Genomic DNA, 16429 nt, shown 5'->3' with positions numbered 1-16429 from the left:
GGACTTAGAGTCCAAGAAGACCCTGGAGTTACTACCCTTTAAGGGTGAGACTCTTTTCGGAGAGGAACTTAATAAAATAGTAGCCTCTCTGGCGGCGGCCAAGACTGCTTGCCTCCCAACGGCTCTTCCCCAGAAGTCTAGGCCTGCCTTTCGGTCCTTTCGTCCACAGGGCAAGGCCAGAGGTCAGCCCTTTACGAAGCCTTCCCCCTCCCGCAAACCTGGTAAGGCAAAACCAAAGAAGGCCTGGGCCGCCAGACAGGCCCCAAACAAGCCTGACAAGCCTTCCGCATGACGGGGCGGGCCTCCCACAGGGAGAGCCCCAGGTGGGAGGCAGACTCCTTCTCTTCTCCCAACGGTGGCTGTCCACGACAAAGGACGCCTGGGTGAGGGAAGTGGTGTCTCGGGGTTACTCCATTTCTTTCAAAAGGACACCTCCCAAGAAATTCTTTTGTACAGGCCTCCCGCACGATCCTGTGAAAGCAGATCACCTGCAAAGAATTCTGCAGTCCCTGTTACGCTCTCAGGTTATTGTCCCCGTTCCTACACACCAAAGAGGACAGGGGTTTTACTCAACACTCTTTCTGGTCCCAAAACAAAACGGGACATTCAGACCCATTCTGAACTTGAAGGCGCTCAACAAGTCAGTCAGGGTGTCCAAGTTCAGAATGGAAACGTTGAGATCAATAATCTTGGCGCTGGAGGCTGGGGATTACATGGTGTCCCTGGACATTCGGGATGCATACTTACATGTCCCCATCCTCCCAGCGCACCAAAAGTACCTGAGGTTCGCCATTCTACACAGGCACTTTCAATTCAGGGCTCTGCCTTTTGGACTGGCCACTGCCCCAAGGATATTCACGAAGGTCATGGCAGTTATGGCCTCGCTCTTACACCAGCAGGGCATTCGGGTGTTCCCTTACTTAGACGACCTCTTGCTGGTGGCGAAGTCGCCAGACATTCTCCTGTCGCACCTGCAGACGACAATTACGACCTTACAGGACCACGGGTGGCTCCTGAACTGGGAAAAGTCCACCCTGCTTCCTTCGCAACGCATGCTGCACCTGGGAGCTCTTCTGGACACCAAGGACCTCCGGCTCTTTCTTCCACAGGACAAAGGTGCTGCCTTACACCAGCACATTTGCAAGTTTCTCGCCAGCCCACGAGTCACAGTTCATTGGGCAATGAAAATTCTAGGTCGGATGGTGTCCACTTTCGACATGGTCGAGTGGGCCCAGTTCCACTCTCGCCCTCTTCAGGGTCTCATTTTGAAGAGGTGGGACGGTCTGACCCAGCATATCAGGACCACCTCCTTCCAACTCACTCAGGAAGTCAGGGAGTCTCTCCAGTGGTGGCTACTCCCGCTGCACCTGTCGTCAGGCCGACCATTCTGGTTCACCGAATGGCTAGTCCTCACAACCGACGCCAGTTTGCGAGGCTGGGGAGCGGTAGTAGGATCCCAGTCCTTGCAAGGCGTATGGACAGTGCAGGAATCCAGGCTGTCTATAAACGTTCTGGAATTGAGGGCAGCGTACAACGCGCTTCTCGGAGCAAGGGACCTGATACAGGGCAAACCAGTACAGGTCCGGTCCGACAACGCCACGACGGTGGCGTACATAAACCGCCAAGGGGGCACCCGCAGCGTGGCGGCCCTGCGGGAAGTCTCCAGGATTCTGTTGTGGGCGGAACACAATCTACTGGCACTTTCAGCTGTCTTCATCCCGGGTGTCCTGAACTGGGAAGCAGACTTCCTGAGCCGTCAGGACATTCATCCGGGGGAGTGGTCTCTCCATCCGGAGGTCTTTGCCTCTCTGACAGACAGTTGGGGCGTGCCGGACGTGGATCTCATGGCGTCCAGGCACAACCGCAAGGTGGAGAGGTTCGGCTCCAGAACAAGGGATCCTCTAGCCGACTTCTCAGACGCTCTCACAGTTCCATGGAGATTTCATCTCCCGTACGTTTTCCCTCCAGTCAATATGATCCCAAGGATCATCAGGAAATTCAAAGTGGAACGCGGGAATCTGATCTTGATAGCCCCATTTTGGCCACGCAGGCCTTGGTTTGTGGACTTGTTACAAATGTCACACCTGCCACACATTCCGTTGCCATCTCGGAAGGATCTGTTGTCCCAGGGCCCCTGCCTGCACCCGGATCCTCAGCGCCTGTCTTTGACGGCGTGGCGCTTGAAACTACCTTACTGAAACAGAAAGGGTTTTCCTCTAGAGTGGCTAGGACTATGATTCAGGCACGTAAACCATCGTCGTCCAGAATCTACTACCGGATTTGGCACACGTTTTTCTCTTGGTGTACTTTGAAAAAGTACAATCCTAAAGTCTTTAAGATAGCCAGGATCTTGGCTTTCCTGCAGAAAGGCCTAGATATGGGACTGAGGCTGGCATCATTAAAAGTCCAGGTTTCAGCCCTGTCGGTCTGGTTCCAAAGGAAAATTGCGCTTCTGCCAGATGTCCGCACTTTCTTTCAAGGAGTACTACATGTGCAGCCGCCATATACTCCTCCTACCATGCCTTGGGACCTTACGTTAGTATTGCAGGCATTGACTAAGCCTCCTTTTGAGCCCTTACACTCAGTGGATCTTAAGTGGCTTACGATTAAGACGGTCTTTCTCCCCGCGATTTCATCGGCTAGGAGGGTTTCTGATCTTTCGGCCCTGTCCTGGAAACCTCCTTTCCTTATCTTCCATGCGGATAGGGCGGTCCTGAGAACCAAACCGTCACACCTCCCTAAGGTCGTTTCCAGGTTCCATCTGAATCAGGAAATAGTGGTTCCGGCCTTTACGTCTGAAAATCTAACCCAGCAGGAGCGTCTTCTGGATGTAGTCAGGGCTCTGACTACATATGTGGAACGTACCAGAGCAGTCAGGAAATCCGACTCTCTTTTTGTACTGTACGGTTTTCACAAAAAAGGCTGGCCTGCCTCGAAGCAGACCATTGCCCGCTGGATTCGTATGGCCATCCATCAAGTGTATCAACAGGCAAAGTTACCTATCCCTGTATCAATCAAAGCACATTCTACCAGAGCGGTTGGTCCTTCTTGGGCAGCAAGCAGAGGAGCTTCTGCCGAACAACTGTGCAAGGCTGCAACGTGGTCATCTGTCCATACTTTCACCAGATTTTATGCTTTTTACACGTTCGCCTCCCAGGATGCTTCCTTTGGTCGTCGGGTTCTTCTGGCACCTCAGGCAAATACCCTCCCTTGAATATACGGCTTGTGACATCCCCGATGTCCCCTGTGGGACCCATGGACCCTGAAAAGGAAAAGGAGAGTTATGGTAGACCTACCTTTGTTAACTCCCTTTCCTTGAAGTCCATGGGAACCACAGGGCGCCCTCCCTTTAATTTGCTACTGAGGTATCCCTAGGAGTGGTATTATCATTATGTGACCGGTAATGACCATATTTGGCTCATGTTAACTCTTAGGTTTGTACGAGTCTATGGGTATGTGTGCCTCCTGTCTTTCTCTTCTCTCCGCTTCCTGCTTACGGCTTGTTACTAAAAACTGGCTGGATGAGCCTGGAGGCGGGGCTGTAGGGGAGAGGGCCCGGGCATCCTGGGAAAACGTTGAAAGCTTCGCTGATTGGTGCCTCGGACCCCCTGGATCCACCTACAACCCCGATGTCCCCTGTGGTTCCCATGGACTTCAAGGAAAGGGAGTTAACAAAGGTAGGTCTACCATAACTCTCCTTTTTTATTTTCTTGAATGTCCTTATTACACATTCTACCATCCAGGCAACGTTTTCATCTTATTCAAAGTTTTTGTTTAGTGTGTACTCACCAAGTTCTTTAGAGAGTACGGTGCTTAACAGTATCCGTATCAGATGTGTAATTTTAGCAGGTTTGGGCATAGTGACACACACACACACACACACACACACACACATATATAAACACGCACACACCAGACCAGCGCACATGTTACTGTGTACAACAGACCCAGCCCAGTGTACCAGCAGCTGTAGTGTAGGGTTTTTGTGGACCTATATTATCTGGGGTATAATTATTGAAGTTCAGATTTGTAGAAGTGGAGATTTTGCCCATAGCTACCAATCAGATTTTACTTAGCATTATCTAGCACCCTTTGGAAGATAGCAGCTAGAATCTGTTTGGTTGCTATGGGAAATATCTCCATTTTTCCTTCATCCACTAGGTGTCACTGGAGTTACACTGGGAAATAGAAGGAGACCACAGGGAGCATGGGCACTTAAAATTAGTGTGGCCAACTCCACCCTTCTACTTCCACTCCCAGGCAATCTTAGATTGGGCCCGCAAGGGAGCAGGTCACACGTGCTCACTCCTGGGCATTTTTATATATATAGACTAAAGCAGCAAGTTTTTTACATTAAGGACAGGCAGATAGTTGCTGCTACTATCTGCCTGCGACGTGGGAAGCCTGCAGGAGGGTGCCGGCTGCTGCTGCGCTTTGCGCCCAGCTACCTGGCCACCATCTCTGGAGATGAAACGGGCGCCACTCACCAAGGCGTGCGCCGCGATCCTCCCCCAGCCACAACGCAGACGGCAGTACTGCAGCTCTGTGAGTATACCCTGCCTCGCTGTTAGCAGCGGAGGTCAGGGCACTTAAAAGGCGACTAAAGCAGAGGATTTATTTAAATCTGGCACCATGGAGAAGGAGCTGCCGGGAGGGGGATGGAGTTACCGTGCAGTGCTCCCAGCAGCCCCGGCTGTCCCCAGCGTTACAGGGTGCATCCAGCGACCATTTTCTTTGTACTTGGCGATGCTGAACATGCTGCTGGAGGCTCTGTGTTAAGCTTTCACGCTCTCCCAAGGCTGCATGTTACAACATCCCTACTCTTCTGGTGACCGTCCTGCTACAGCTCTACCCGGTCTGTGAGTTACAGTGGGGGTTTAGAGCTAGATGTAGACAGTTGGGCTGTGTTAAACATTAGGGCTATAGCGCTCCCTGATTATATATACCATAGCGCTGTTTAGACCCTGTGGCAGCTTCTCTCTTTCACTGTCTTTCCCATCCAGTGTTTCTATCTAGATCTTCTATACCTACTCTCCCTTGGGTGTGTGGTAGTGTGTAGATTGCTCTGTGTGACTTATAATTGTCAGTTATGGCAGGGGGAAGCTCCAAGAGAATTGCTTGTAAAAAGTGTACTTCTAAATTTACACATTCCTCAGAGGGGATTTTATACTGTGATAAATGCATTGTCCACCCCAGTGGACCACCTTTCTGGGCTACACAGCTCACAGATGTCATGTCACGTTTATCTTCTGAACTCTCAGAGTCTCAGAAAGATAGGCAGACATCTAGAAGCCAGCAGAGTGATTTAGGGGCGCATTTATCAAGATCGCATTTTACAATGCGATCTGGGCGGAATATTACCACCCAGGATCGCATTGTAAAATGCGATCATATCGGGGCAATGTATCAATAATAAGGGCGCAGGGACCGTCCCTGCGAAGCCCTAACCCGGAAGCCGGGAGGTCAGCGCATGCGCGGTTATGCACTGACCCCCGCCGACCTCTCTGACCGCACTGCCCTGCTCGGGCAGTGCGAAGTGTAGCCATAGGCTACAATGGGCTATCGCCATATCAGAATGGCGATAGCCCAGGGCTGTGATGCCGGGCTGCCCGATTAACATCGGGCAGCTTCGCATCCCCCATAGAAACCTATGGGGGATGCGGCCGTCGGCGCTGCAGGGAGGATCGCAGCAGGGATCAGAGATCCCTGCTGCGGTCCCCCTTTGATACATTTAGGAGATAGTTAATATTTGCGGCTAAACGTGCGTTTTCGGGGATATAGCCGCAAATATAGTTTGATAAATGGGCCCCATAGCCTCTGCGGTACAAAGCCTCACTAGAGCTTTGACTCCAGGGCAATCTGAATCTCGCCCATTCTCCTCAAACCTCCCCCTTTTGCAAAGGAAGAGGGCCCCTCCACAACAGGTGGACTCCCCTGATTCTGATGACATGCCAGAATTAGAAGAGGGTGAATTTGCACCCCCTGAGGAAGAGGAAGTGCTGGCTTTTGACACACAATCCCCTCTCAGGGGATTGAGGATTTAATTGACATGGTCAAAGTTGCTTGTAATGTGATGGATGGAGTGGATACTCCTAGCCGACCCTCCCTTTTTGGGGAAAAGCAAAAACAGTCATCCAACTTCCCCACTGCGGAAGCATAAGATGACCATGTTAGGGAGGCCTGGAGTCACCCAGACAAACGTTTTTCCAACCCCTCGCAGGTTTTTATTAAATTACCCCTTACTGCCAGAAGGCAGAAAAAGGGTAGAGATACCCCCTTCGGTGGATTATCTGTGTCACCGCTGTCAAAAAAGATGGTCCTCCCGGTCCCTGGGGCCACCACCCTTAAGGACATCTCTGACTGCAAGTTGATATTAACGGTGGTTTTGTGGTGAAGGATCATCACTGGCAGTTCCAGGCACTACCATTTGGCCTCTCGTCAGCACCTCGGATTTTCACCAAGGTTATGGCGGTAATGATGGAGGTTCTCCGCACTCAAGGTGTGACAATCATATCTTTTCCGGGCGACCTTCTGCTTCTCGAGAGACCCTGCTGGAGAACATTCTTCTCACTCAGAGAACCCTCATATCCCATGGGTGGATCCTCAACTTCGAAAAGTCGCAGCTTTAACCAGATCAGCGTCTTTTGTTTTTAGGGTTGATCCTGGACACAGTCCAGATGAAAGTCTTTTTATGATCCGACAAGATCCAATCCTTACAGGCCTTGGTCAGGCTTGTTCCACGTCGCAGACTGGTGTCAAGTTCACCTTTGTACCAGGCTCCTGGGGAAGATTGTCTCCACTTTCGAGGCCATACAGTACGGGCGGTTCCACTCTCGCCCTTTTCAGCTGTAGCTTCTCCAACAGTGGTCAGGACCTCACCTTCACCTACAACAGATGGTGACCCTATCCTCTCGAGCTCATCTGTTCTTACTGTGGTGGCTCAACACCACCAACTTCCAGTAAGGAAAACTGTTTGCGATTGGACCCTCCTCACTACGGATGCCAGCCTCCGGGGTTGGGGTGCGGTCACCTTGGAACACCAGTTCCAGGGGTTATGGACAAGATAGGCGAGTCTCCTCTCAATCAACGTTATGGAACTAAGAGCTGTCTATTACGCCCTTCTCCAGGCAAAACATCTCCTTCAGGGCAAGGCCATCCACGTCCAGTCCAACAACTCCACTGCTGTGGCGTACATCAAAAAGCAGGGAGGCACCTGCAGTTGTTCAGCCATGAAGGAGGTAGGCAGAATCTTGCTTTGGGCGCAGACTCACGCTCTACCCCTGTTGGCCATTTTCATACCCGGAGTGGAAAACTGGGAGGCCGGTTTTCTCAGTCAACAGGATGTACATCAGGGAGAATGGTGCTTACACCTCAGATTTTTCAGAGGTTGATCCATTGGTGGGGCCGTCCTCAGGTGACAACTTTCAACTCCCCAGGTATTTTGCTCAAACGCAAGACCCACAAGCAGAAGGGGTGGGCGCGCTGGTCGCTCCGTGGCCCTTCCAGTTTGTGTACCTCTTTCCGCCGTTCCAGTTGATATTTCGAGTTCTTCAACGCATCCGGAGAGAGGGACTCACGGCTCTGCTGATAGCACCAGACTGGCCACGTCGGTCTTGGTACACCAATCTGACAGCACTGCACAGCATGGCTCCTGCCTCTTCAGGATAACCTTCTCAGCCAGGGACCCTTCATTTTCCCAGATTTAAGTCATCTTCATTTGACGGCGTGGCTGCTGAAAGGTCCTTCCTAAGGCGTGCTGGTATTCCTAGTGCGGTGATACCTACTATGCTACGTGCAAGTAATGAAGTCACCTCAGCACACTATCACTGCATTTGGCGTTCCTATGTGGTTTGGTGTGAGCAGCGTGGCGTTTCCACGACCCTGTGTAAAAAGGCGAGACCTCCTTTTTCTACAAGAAGGATTGAGTCTCCACTCTTTCCATTTTTTTTTTTCCAAAATAAACTGTCCTTCCTTCCTGAAGTGCAGACCTTTTTCCATTGGCTCCCTGGGACCTTGACTTGGTTCTCCAGTTCTTACAAACTTCGCTATCTAACGTGGGAGGCGGTCCTTTTACTGGCCCTGGCTCCTGCCAGGCTCGTATCTGAACTGGGGGCTCTCTCTTGTAGTTGCCCCTTCCTTCAGTTCCATTCTGACAGAGCGGAACTCCGCACTAGTCTGTCCTTTCTACCTTTCACTTGAACCAACCCATTGTGGTTCCAGCATTCACAGAGGACTTGCCGGGGACAAGATCACTAGATGTTGTCAGGGCTCTGCGTATCTATGTGTCTCGCACGTCCCCCATTAGGAAGTCTGATGCTCTGTTAGTCACTTACAACCCATTACGTCGCGGGTGGCCAGTGTCTAAACAAACACTTTCTAGGTGGATTCGGCTGACCATTCGTCAGGCCTATGTCACCTCTTCTCGGACTCCTCCTGTTTGCATTACAGCGCACTCAACCAGATCGGTGGGTCCCTCTTGGGCAGCTGCCCGAGGGGTCTCCCTCCAGCAACTCTGCCGAGCAGCTACATGGTCGGGTAGTAGAACATTTGTTAGGTTTTACAGGTTTGATACCTTTGCGGCTCCTGCTTCATTGTTTGGCCGCATTGTATTACGGGGTTCTCAGCGCTCACCCACCCGGGTTGGAATCTCTGGGACGTCCCCAGTGTAACTCCAGTGACACCTAGTGGATGAAGGAGAAAGAGGGATTTAGTACTTACCATAAATCCTTTTCTCCGAGTCCACAGGTGTCACTCTACGCCCGCCTCAGCGATGTTCTCTACCTAGCACTAGGGCAGGTTACCTTTCAGGGTTCTTACCTTGGAGTTTTCCCTGTTACGGTTTACTACTGTATGTTTTTATGTACACATGGTCTGTTGACTCTGTATGTGTTGTTTGCAGTGTTTTCTCACTGTTCTTCTCTACCTATGTTTTCTTCTATACTTATGTATTGAATGATCTTATGTGGTGTTTAATCTCCTCTTCGGAAGTGTGTTTTATCTTCCTGCTCCCTTCCGGGCACAATCTTTAGGACTGTCTGGGAGGGGAAGTAGAAGGGGAGGAGTTGGTCACACTAATTTTATATTTAAAGTGCCCATGCTCCCTGTGGTCGCCTTCTATTCCCCAGTGTAACTCCAGTGACACCTGTGGACTCTGAGAAAAGGTTTTACGGTAAGTACAAAATCCCTCTTTCTATCTTTAGTAAATATAATCTGTCTCTGATCAGTTTCCCTTCACTGTGAGTGATATGTTCCGTTTTAGGGCTTCTAGATGCCATCTCTGAAGCTAAAAGCGATCAGTCATACAAGCCAGGAGCTGAGCGACATTGGTATGTATGTGATTGCACAGTAATATCTGCTCTGACACATATGTGCACATGTTACGCGTTACATACAATGTATCTGCTCTGAAAGATATAGATGTGCAGATGTTACGTGTTACATACAAGGTATCTGCTCTGAGAGATATAGATGTGCACATGTTACGTGTTACATACAATGTATCTGTACTGTGAGATATAGATATGCACATGTTACGTGTTACATACAGTGTATCTGCTCTGAGAGATATAGATGTGCACGTGTTACATACCATGTATCTGCTCTGAGAGATATAGATGTGCAGATGTTACGTGTTACATACAATGTATCTGCTCTGAGATATAAATGTGCAGATGTTACGTGTTACATACAATGTATCTGTATATACTCGTTTGACTGCCCTCTGCAGGTTCATTGCCTATACAGCTGCCCACTACAGAGCTCGTCTGATACCGGAGTCCCTGGAATGTTTCTTTATCCACACGCTGACTCAGACTCTCGCCTACAAGCCAAAGCTTACAGGTATCTTCTATGACAGACCGGGCTCTTCAGGGTACATTGTTACTGATTGGCTGCAGCAATAGGATTGTCCTATAGTAGGTGCAAGAGTTGCGAGGCCTAATACAGAGATCTGCACTAATGCCGCCATGGAATGTAAATGCAGCCACTGCGCATCAATATGGAAATGCCGCAGCCAACTAGATTGGCTGGTGCGTGTCTCTGCTCCATTCATTTGCCATTGACAACCATGCTATTGCTGGTAAATGTTATAAAATAAATTAAATGCACCCTAGTCCGGACAGAAGGGACAATAGTTTAGGCTAGTGACAAGGAATGTGCCACACAGTGAGCCGGAACAAGGACGTTCCTGGTAGATATGAGAGCTGAATGCCGATTTCCAACAATGAATTGCAGATACGTTGTAGCTATAGTAATAATGGCGGCACTGTGAGATCACCATGAGCATCTTGTGGCATCTGCCATAGGTTACTATGAGACTACCTAGGGGGAGTTTGGAACATTGAAAAAAAAAAATAGAGTTAATAGTTAAAACAGTTCTGTCTTGTCTATCATTGTCTAATGAAGCATTCCTGTTCTGCTTTGTTACAGCGTCGGATGCTATCCGTTTACAGGGCAATTGGAGTTTTGTGAAAACTTGCCAACTGCTCACCGATTTGTACCGCAAGGTGAGTGCAGAATCTCATTTCATCAAACTTATGTGCTTCTAGTCCGTAGAGGAGTTGTGTCTTCTGTCATCCGGCAGGGGTACTGGTACTGGGTGAGGGGATGTAGAATATCCAGTAAGAGTTTGGCACTTTCCATATATACATTACTGTTGCTCCTGTATCCCCATCCTGTAGAGAGCACATTCTTAGCCTACAGACATTGCAAGTGAGGCAGCCGCCCAGAATAGACTAGTCCTTACTCACACATACAGATGTGTCCTCATACATACAGCCCCTGTTGGCACGCAAAGTCACGTGATAATCTTCTAGCGTTTTGACAAAAACGCACCTTAGTCACAATGAAGTGTGACTAGGATGCACAGCGACTGCTGATTAATGTGATATGGCGTCTGTATATCTGTATGGGACTCAATCTTCGTAAGAAGTGCTACCCAACATTCTACTTTGTTTCCACATAGTTGTTTGTTTTGCTGAGCCCTGGAAAGCTGACTTCCCACATACAGAGAGTCCTAGACACTCAGGAGGTGAACTGGCACCATGTCCTAACCTGCATATCCTGCCTGGTTATTTGCCAGTCTGAGGCACAGCAGCTGGTGAGAGGTGAGGACTCTGCCATAGCGTGTGGTGTTTATACACTGATCTGAGGTCCCTCTTTAGCATAATTCATGTAGGGGCAAAACTTGGCCGATATGAAACGTCTCTTAGGGGGTTATTCTAGTTCATTCTTTCTGACAAAATCCTTCTTAGATGGACAAAACCATGTGCACTGCGGGTGGGGCAGATGTAACTTGTGCAGAGAGAATTAGATTTGGGTGGGGTTTTTCTTCAAAGTGAGATCTATATTGCAGTGTAAAATAAAGCAGTCAGTATTTTCCCTGCACAGAAACAAAATAACTCACCCAAATCTAATTCTATCTGCACATGTTACATCTGCCCCCCTGCAGTGCACATGGTTTTGTCCATCTAAGAAGGATTTTGTCAGAAAGAATGAACTAGAATAAACCTCTTAGTGAATAAGTTCATAAACACCAATTTGTCTTATGCGCTCATGCATTGCTCCAGATCTTCTGGGCCGTCTCCTGTCACAAGCCTTTGAAAGTTACGAGCTGGAGTATTTGATCACTGCGTTCCTCATTGCCCGACAAGCAGCGTTAGAAGGTCCTGCCGCCTTTGTGTCATACATGGAGTGGTTCAAGGTCAGCAGGTTTGGGGTTATGTGTTTGGCTCTTGCTGTGTGATATCAGGATAGAATTCTACATCAGAACTGTTCTGTATTTTAGTGCACTTTCGGAGCTGCCAGCTCTCACCATGGAGCCACCAAAAAGTCACTGGTTTTCCTGTTAAAGTTTCTCTCCGACCTGGTTCCCTATGAATCACCACAGTACTTAAAGGTGAGATGTTTGTGGGACTCATCCTCTTTATAGCCACAACTATGGTTACTACACAATCCCATACCGCTTTCCAAATCCCTTCAGGTGCATATTCTCCATCCGCCATTTGTGCCTACCAAGTTCCGCTCTTTGCTGATGGAGTACATTGCATTGGCCAAGACCCGACTTGCAGACATGAAGGTGACACCCCTGGAACTTGCTCGTAGTTACGTTTGTTTGTGTATTCTATAGTCATTCACACTGTGTGCATTGTGTATCTGTGTCAGGTTTCCATTGAAGATATGGGCTTGTATGAGGACCTTTCTGCAGGATCAGAGAAGGACCAGGTATAGTGGAGCAACCTGTATGTATTACTCGCTCATTCTGTGTTGTGTTAGTAAGCATGATGGACTGCTGATCCTACAGCAGCAATACAATGGCTTTTATATTTACATTGCAAGAAATCATTTTAGCATTTTTCTCAGCTGTCCACCTACAGATCATTATCTCCTTTTGAAAATCTCTCTGGAAGGCAGATAAGCATGGCTGCCAGTCACTCTCACCATTTCAGGCTCACAGCATGTTCTGATGTCAGCAGTGAGGGGTGACGAGCTAACCTTACAATTTGGGATTACTAGCCTAGAACTGGTCACATGTGGCCTCACCTATAGCTGTCCTCTTTCCCATAGAGCATGGTATGCTTACCGGTTCTCTGTCTCCCCAAGGACTTACCACCTGGTATGAGGGGCTAAAAGTCCAACTGACCATATATACTGGAGTCTGAAATAATGGAACTGCAGTCGGACAGCTAGCTTACAGGACTTGCCAGTATTCCAGTGCATGGCAGCATAACCATCTGGGCTAAGGCGCTGGTGCACTCCACTGAAAAATGACCCAAAGAGTGGTACATCCCCCGCACATAGGTACAGGGTTCATCCATGAAAGAGTGTGTGGCCATCTGATAGAGGGAATCCATTATGACCGTATATTGCTTCCTAATAGTGTCATCATTCAGTAACGTTGCTGTTCTGTGCTCAGGCAGTTTATTATTGTCTCTGTGCCCCCTCTACAGACCCAGTCACAGGCACAGCAAGATGTGCAGAAAGCTGTGCGAATATATGAGAATACAGGCAAGATCCCAGCAAGTGTAATGGAAGCCAGGTAATTGGGGTATACATTAGTCTGTAGTGGGGAATCCAATTAGCTCAAAAGAAATAGTGGGAGCGAAAAACTGATGTTTTTGCGATGTTTCTCCAATATATTTTTTTTTGGGGGGGGGGGGGGGGGGGCTAATTAATTTGCTTACCTGAAAACATAAAGGTTCAGTAAGATTTGTGTGTTCGCCCTTACTTACGCAAAAACTGAGCTACCTTCGAAGCTTTGCCGGCATATCGGAGCTAATTGGATAGCTCCGGGTTATTAGTAATTTGGCAGGCCAGCCTGGTCTTTAACTGTTTACAATACATTGTACTGGATTCCAGACTGGTGCAGCACAAAGCTCCGCTGAGTAGTTACGTCCTACAGCCACCATAGTCACAAAATTCTACAGATTTCACCTATTGAATCCAAAGATGTTAGTTTTGGGTGTAAGGTGCTGCGGAATATAACTTTGTAATGTGCCCTCCCATAAGGACAGCGTCAGAATGTACCCAATGTTCCACTTCTTCACTACCAGGTCACTTGGGCAAGTCCCCGCTGTACCCCTCCTTCGGGACACTGTACAGTATAGTGCTCCAGCCAGCCTTTGTTGCTGCAGAGCCATTGTGCCATTATTGCATTGCATTCTGCTATGCTTGCCTGCATTGTATTACAGCATGTGTAGAGGGACACAGAGAGCTTATTAGCCAGTCTGGTGTTCCACTCTTTCACTGCCGGGAACCTGACCAGTCTCCCCTGTACCTCACACTGCTTTCACATTGCAGAAATGGGTAATGGCACGGTATTCTTAAATGGGACTTTAAAACGGGTCTGAGCCTTGAGACCTTTCACATTGCAGATGAAAACCGTTTTAAAAATCATTTAATACCATTCAAAATTCAACCCGCTTAACCCCCAAGGGACACGTTTCAAGCCATTGAAATAGAGCTGTTCACACTGCCTAAAAAACGGCTTTAAAACGTGTAGGACTCTGCTTTTTAACCGTGTTGAAATACCGGTTATCTTTAACTTTGGCACTTTCACATTGCAGCCTTAAACGTTTGAAAATGGGAAAAAAACGGCAATATACCGTTTTAAAAGTGCAATGTGAAAGGGGTATTAGTCTCCTCAAAAACAGGATTCAGGTTACAGACAGAGTTCATGCCCTAATCAGCTTTTGCAGCTGCAGAGCTCAGCCTCAGTGCAAAGTTGTAACAATGTATGGCTATATTAACATACTGTATGCCTAGTACAAGCAATGTAATGGGCCCTACATACGCAGAGATGTGTGCCAGAGATACATAACGGGAGATTCAGCACAAGAGATTTCACTCTTGTGACTCATTTCAGACAATGAGCCACATACAGAGAGATTTGTGTCAGAGATTCATAATGGGAGATTCAGCACGGGAGATTTCAAATCTGTCACAGAAAGTGAAGTAAAAACACTGCACTTCATCACAAAAATGTTATTATTACTGAACACATCTAGCACATAACTTTATGTCTTCTTTAATAAGTATTCTTTCACCCCCCCCAAAAAAAAAAATTAAATCATGGTGGCTAGTGGTTCCCCCTGAACCGAATGCAAACCCATATGCAAACTATTAAACGTTGGTGGTACAGTGGGAGCTGACAAAAAAATACTTACCAAGTCCGGGGTCCAGCGTCTCATCCTCTGTCATACAGACAATAATTTTGTAAAAAAAAAAATGGCATGGGGTCCCCCCCCTAGGCATGACCAGCCCCGGGCTTTTTGAGTGGTCCTGGTTCCCAAAATCCAGAGGACAAAGTGCGTGGGGTCCCCCTGATTTTGGGGACCAGCACCAGGCTCTTGAGCTGGCCCTGGTTTCCAAAATACGGGGGACAAAATGAATAGGGGTCCCCCATATTTTGGAGACCAGCACCAGGCTCAACTAGCAAGGGGTGTAATGCCATAGCCAGGGGACACGCTTGATGGTGTCCCGTGGCCAAAGCATTACCCACCCTAACTAGTCAGCCCAGGCCGGGAGTTTTTGGGGAGGTGGGGACCCCCCAAATAAGGGGGTCCCCCCTCTCCAGGGCACCCCAGGCCTGGGCTGCAGCCCGGGGCTATCCCCTGCACCCCTGGGCGGTGGGTGCAGGGTTGATAGCTTATTTAACAGTAATATTGTCTTTTACAGTAGGACTACAGGTCCCAGCAAGCCTGCCCCACATGCTGGCACTTGGCAGAACCACAGGTACCAGCATGTGGGGCATTAAAGGCCCGCCGGTACCTATAGCCCCCCTGTAAAGGAAATATTAAAATAAAACAACAAACACTGGTTTTAAATGCTTTATTTAATAAAAACACAAACACAGAGTTTTTAGTATTTTATTAAACTGCATCTGGTCTTCACCTGGGGGCAGCGGCCCCCTAAGCTCTTTTGCATGGCCGCCGCCTCCCAGGGCTTCTGCCTCTTCATCTGTGTTCTTCACCTGGGGGCGGCGGCCTTTTAAGCTCTTTTGCATTGGCCGCGCCTCCCAGGACTTCAGGAGCTCTTCTCTCCTTCGCCGCCGCCGGACTGACTGCTCCTTCCCCCTCTCGAGCTGGCTAATATAGCCAGCTCTAGGGGGCGGGGCAATGACGCGGCGAGCCGTGATTGGCTGGCCGCGGCCATTTTGAAATTTAAAGTTTTTTTTTTTTTTTTTTAAACATTTCCGCCGCGCTGCCGCCCCGCTGCCGCCGAGAGGAGAGGAGAGGTGAGGTGGGGGTGGCGATGGGGATGGGTGCTACTGCTGGTGGGGGAGGGGGGTCAGGGGTGGCGGCGGCGGCGGGTTCTGCGGCGCGGGGTGCGGCGGGTCTGCGGCGTCCGCAGTCGCTCGGCCCTGCTCATCTGCCCGCAGCCACACATGCGGGAGATGAGCAGGAGCTTTCTGAGCGACTGCTCTGAATTGAACAGCCCGTCCGTTCTGAATCTATGACAGATTCAGAACGGCGGGTGCGCGCATGTAAATCGCTGTGTGGGCTATATACACAGCGATTTACATGCATCTTCAGGCATTTTCTGAGCGATTTGTTAGAATCGCTCAGAAAATGCCTGAATATCGTGCTGTATGTGGGGGCCTTATGACTTACAAGCTTCCTGTGTACTGTATATAGCCACATCACATCATACACAAAGATGACCGCCTGAAAACAATATTCCCAGACCCTCCACTACTATGTTACCGACAACCTGCAAACCTGAAAAATATTATAATCCGAAGTTCACTGCCATCCATTACACAAAGAGGAACCTATCCCTGCAATGTAAGGAGCTGCAAAACCTGTGCCCATATCCTCACTACAGACAGTGTACGGATCCCCAACACACAACAGGACTATAAGATCCCAGGGACATTCACATGTTCTACTACCAATGCAGTGTACCTGATTCTGTGCACCAAATGTCCTAT

The 16429-nt window shown here is 48.9% G+C and overlaps 1 protein-coding gene across 2 annotated transcripts in view; it reads left to right on the top strand.

Annotated features, from left to right (window-relative positions):
* FANCA (FA complementation group A) overlaps positions 1-16429 on the top strand; it is a 102657-nt gene that overhangs the window by 44521 nt on the left and 41707 nt on the right. For both annotated transcript variants that reach the window (XM_083164071.1, XM_083164072.1), the window contains exons 10-18: positions 9260-9326; positions 9728-9840; positions 10429-10505; positions 10964-11105; positions 11568-11701; positions 11786-11896; positions 11981-12076; positions 12163-12222; positions 12948-13036. In XM_083164071.1, coding sequence (XP_083020197.1) covers positions 9260-9326; positions 9728-9840; positions 10429-10505; positions 10964-11105; positions 11568-11701; positions 11786-11896; positions 11981-12076; positions 12163-12222; positions 12948-13036 — 889 coding nt within the window. The remainder of the gene's footprint in view (positions 1-9259; positions 9327-9727; positions 9841-10428; positions 10506-10963; positions 11106-11567; positions 11702-11785; positions 11897-11980; positions 12077-12162; positions 12223-12947; positions 13037-16429) is intronic.

The sequence above is a fragment of the Crinia signifera genome, chromosome 11 (genome assembly GCF_055691185.1).
Source record: "Crinia signifera chromosome 11, ASM5569118v1, whole genome shotgun sequence".
NCBI classification, from domain to species: Eukaryota; Metazoa; Chordata; class Amphibia; order Anura; family Myobatrachidae; genus Crinia; species Crinia signifera.
Note: the sequence above shows the minus strand (reverse complement) of the source record. Positions and strands in the feature narration are given on the sequence as shown.